This window comes from Hipposideros armiger, unplaced genomic scaffold, assembly GCF_001890085.2.
Source record: "Hipposideros armiger isolate ML-2016 unplaced genomic scaffold, ASM189008v1 scaffold_213, whole genome shotgun sequence".
Lineage (NCBI taxonomy): Eukaryota > Metazoa > Chordata > Mammalia > Chiroptera > Hipposideridae > Hipposideros > Hipposideros armiger.
Genome location: NW_017731563.1, coordinates 1,960,830 through 1,963,142, shown reverse-complemented (window position 1 = coordinate 1,963,142; position 2,313 = coordinate 1,960,830). Strand labels below are relative to the sequence as shown.

The following is a 2,313-nucleotide window of genomic DNA, read 5'->3' as shown; positions in this document are numbered from 1 at the left end:
TCGCTTACTGGCTTAGCTCATGCATATGCTGAGAGACACATGGACACCTCTGCACACCCCCATTCTCCTTAAAAGAAAGAAAACAATCTCATTGTAAGGGGAAGGGCACCCTGAGGAGGCAGATGTGTCAGCTCAGGGTAAAGGGAGGCTTTCCTCTGCCTCTCCAGGCTGACTCTGTTGCCCTTCTCCTGGGCCTGGTGGGCTGAGCTTTGCCCACATGGAGCTATCTTTTGTCCGTGCCTGAGAAACCTGCCAGCACAGAGCAGAGTCCCGCCAGAGCCCTGGTGGCTCAGACCGGTTACTCCTGTTTCTGCAGCCCACCACTTCCTGAGCCAGCCCCTGGGCCTCGACCCACCAGCAATTGGTAGCCTGCTCATTCACACCAGTTGCTGGGCCAAGGAGCTGCTAGGTGACCAGGTGCTGAAATTCCTGAAGTCCCCCAGAGACTGTGTTGTTAGGGCCCCCACACCTCACTTGGGTGTTTCCTACAAGCCTGTGGAGCACACATACAATGGAAGGTCTGTCCCAGAAAGCGTCCTGCAGGCCTGCAGAAAACTGCGTGGGGTCAGCCACATCAATATTTCTCAGGCATTTCTAGAAGCCAGGCGAGGAAGCTGACTTCTGTGTCTATTGTGGTCCCTTGGCAAATTCCCACACTCAAAGACAACCTCATATATTATAAGTTCCAAGAATCAGAGTAATTTTAATTTCTGTGGCATATGTGATTGCAGCAAGGTGGGATGGGTAATCTTAGCAAAATAGCACATACAAAAAAATAGTGGATAATTTAAGTTCCATTACAACTGACACTGTAATAACAATCCCCAGACAGCAAGATTCTCATGACCCATTTGTTTCAACATTTGATATAATGACCTTGTAACAAGAGAGCACATGATAAAATTTTGCCCCTTTCTTGGAATTTTTAGTAATGGAACTTGACCCATAGATAAGAGTGCTTTGAAAAGCTAATCCAGGTCCATGGACAGATGAAAATTACGACACCCAAGGTCATGGACTAGCTTGTACCACCTCAGAGCCAGAAAGCTGTTTTAATGTGGAGCTGAAATTGCCACCTATATTCTGTACCTATGGTGGCCTGNTTGACTAATCTCCTCACTCAGACATGCTAATTAGCCAGACAAAAATAAAGAAATTAGGCTATATCCAAGAGAAGAAATAAACGCTGTCCGGCAAACGAGTTTACATAAAAATGGAAAGTATTCTTTAACAACACGGGTCCCCTACCTCTTCTAGCTACTAATGTGCCATCATCAGATGCTACAGCATTTGCTTCTGGAAGAGGCAGGAATTGCTGGGGACATTTTCTGGGCAATACCAACTTAGGAGCTACTATTTTCTACCTGCAACTCCACCAAAGCAGGGGAATCACTGTCTTGATCCTGCGAAGATGACTGTGTATGAAAAAGGAAAAAGGGAAGGACATGTTCCCAGATTTGGGGGAGGAACCAGATCTCTCTCCTTGCAGGAAGTTCCTGAGCCCTGAAGATGAAGCCAGCGTGTTCACCATGGACAACTTCCCTCTGTGGTACCGCCAGGCCACTGAGCAGCCTGCTGGCAGCTTTGTTTTTAACATCCGTTTGGCAGAGGGACCAGGTAATCCACAACCCATGCCCCTGGGCGGGGTGGAACCAGGGCTCCCTCCTCCAGCACCCTAGTGATATGGAGCAGAGCGTTCAGATCCCCGGGATCCCCTCCTGCCTTCCTCCTGACACCTGACAGTGCCTCGAGAAAGCTCACTGGGGCCTTACCACACAGCTGGTCTGTATGCTGGTCTCTGCCCTGCATACACTCCTAAGTGGGTCATGGTATTCCCTGGCCAGCAGTCAAAGTTGGAGGTTAAAAATCCAGCATGGGATGAAGGAGAAAGACTTGAGCAAAAGTCAAGAAGAGTGGGATTCTAGCCCAAATTCCAAATAGGAGGATATTGGACGAGTTAATCTCTAAAATTCTTCTATTTCTACACATCTGAGTGTCTTTGAAAGTCCCTTAAACCCTCCAGATAAAAGTAACCATGTCTACCCTCTGGACTCCTTCGTCACCCTATGCCTGAGGCCCCCTCTTCATCTTATGCCTGTTCCTCCCACCCGACATTATCACTGATGTGCTTTACAAAACACTTTTCTACACAGACATGCTTAATCTGTCCAGCCCTATAAGGTAAGTGCTTTTATTACCCCTCGTTTTACTCAGGAGAATCTGAGACTCAGAGAGGTTCTGTATCTTGCCCAGGATCACACAGCAAGGGAGCCACAGAGCCAGCCTAAAACAAAGGCCTGCCCACCAAAGTCC

At 48.1% G+C, this 2,313-nt stretch overlaps 1 protein-coding gene across 1 annotated transcript in view; it reads left to right on the top strand.

Moving 5' to 3' along the window:
* The window catches only part of CACNA2D4 (calcium voltage-gated channel auxiliary subunit alpha2delta 4), a 123,103-nt gene that overhangs the window by 72,611 nt on the left and 48,179 nt on the right, over window positions 1-2,313 (top strand). The window contains exon 24 of the mRNA XM_019654048.1: window positions 1,490-1,617. Coding sequence (XP_019509593.1) covers window positions 1,490-1,617 — 128 coding nt within the window. The remainder of the gene's footprint in view (window positions 1-1,489; window positions 1,618-2,313) is intronic.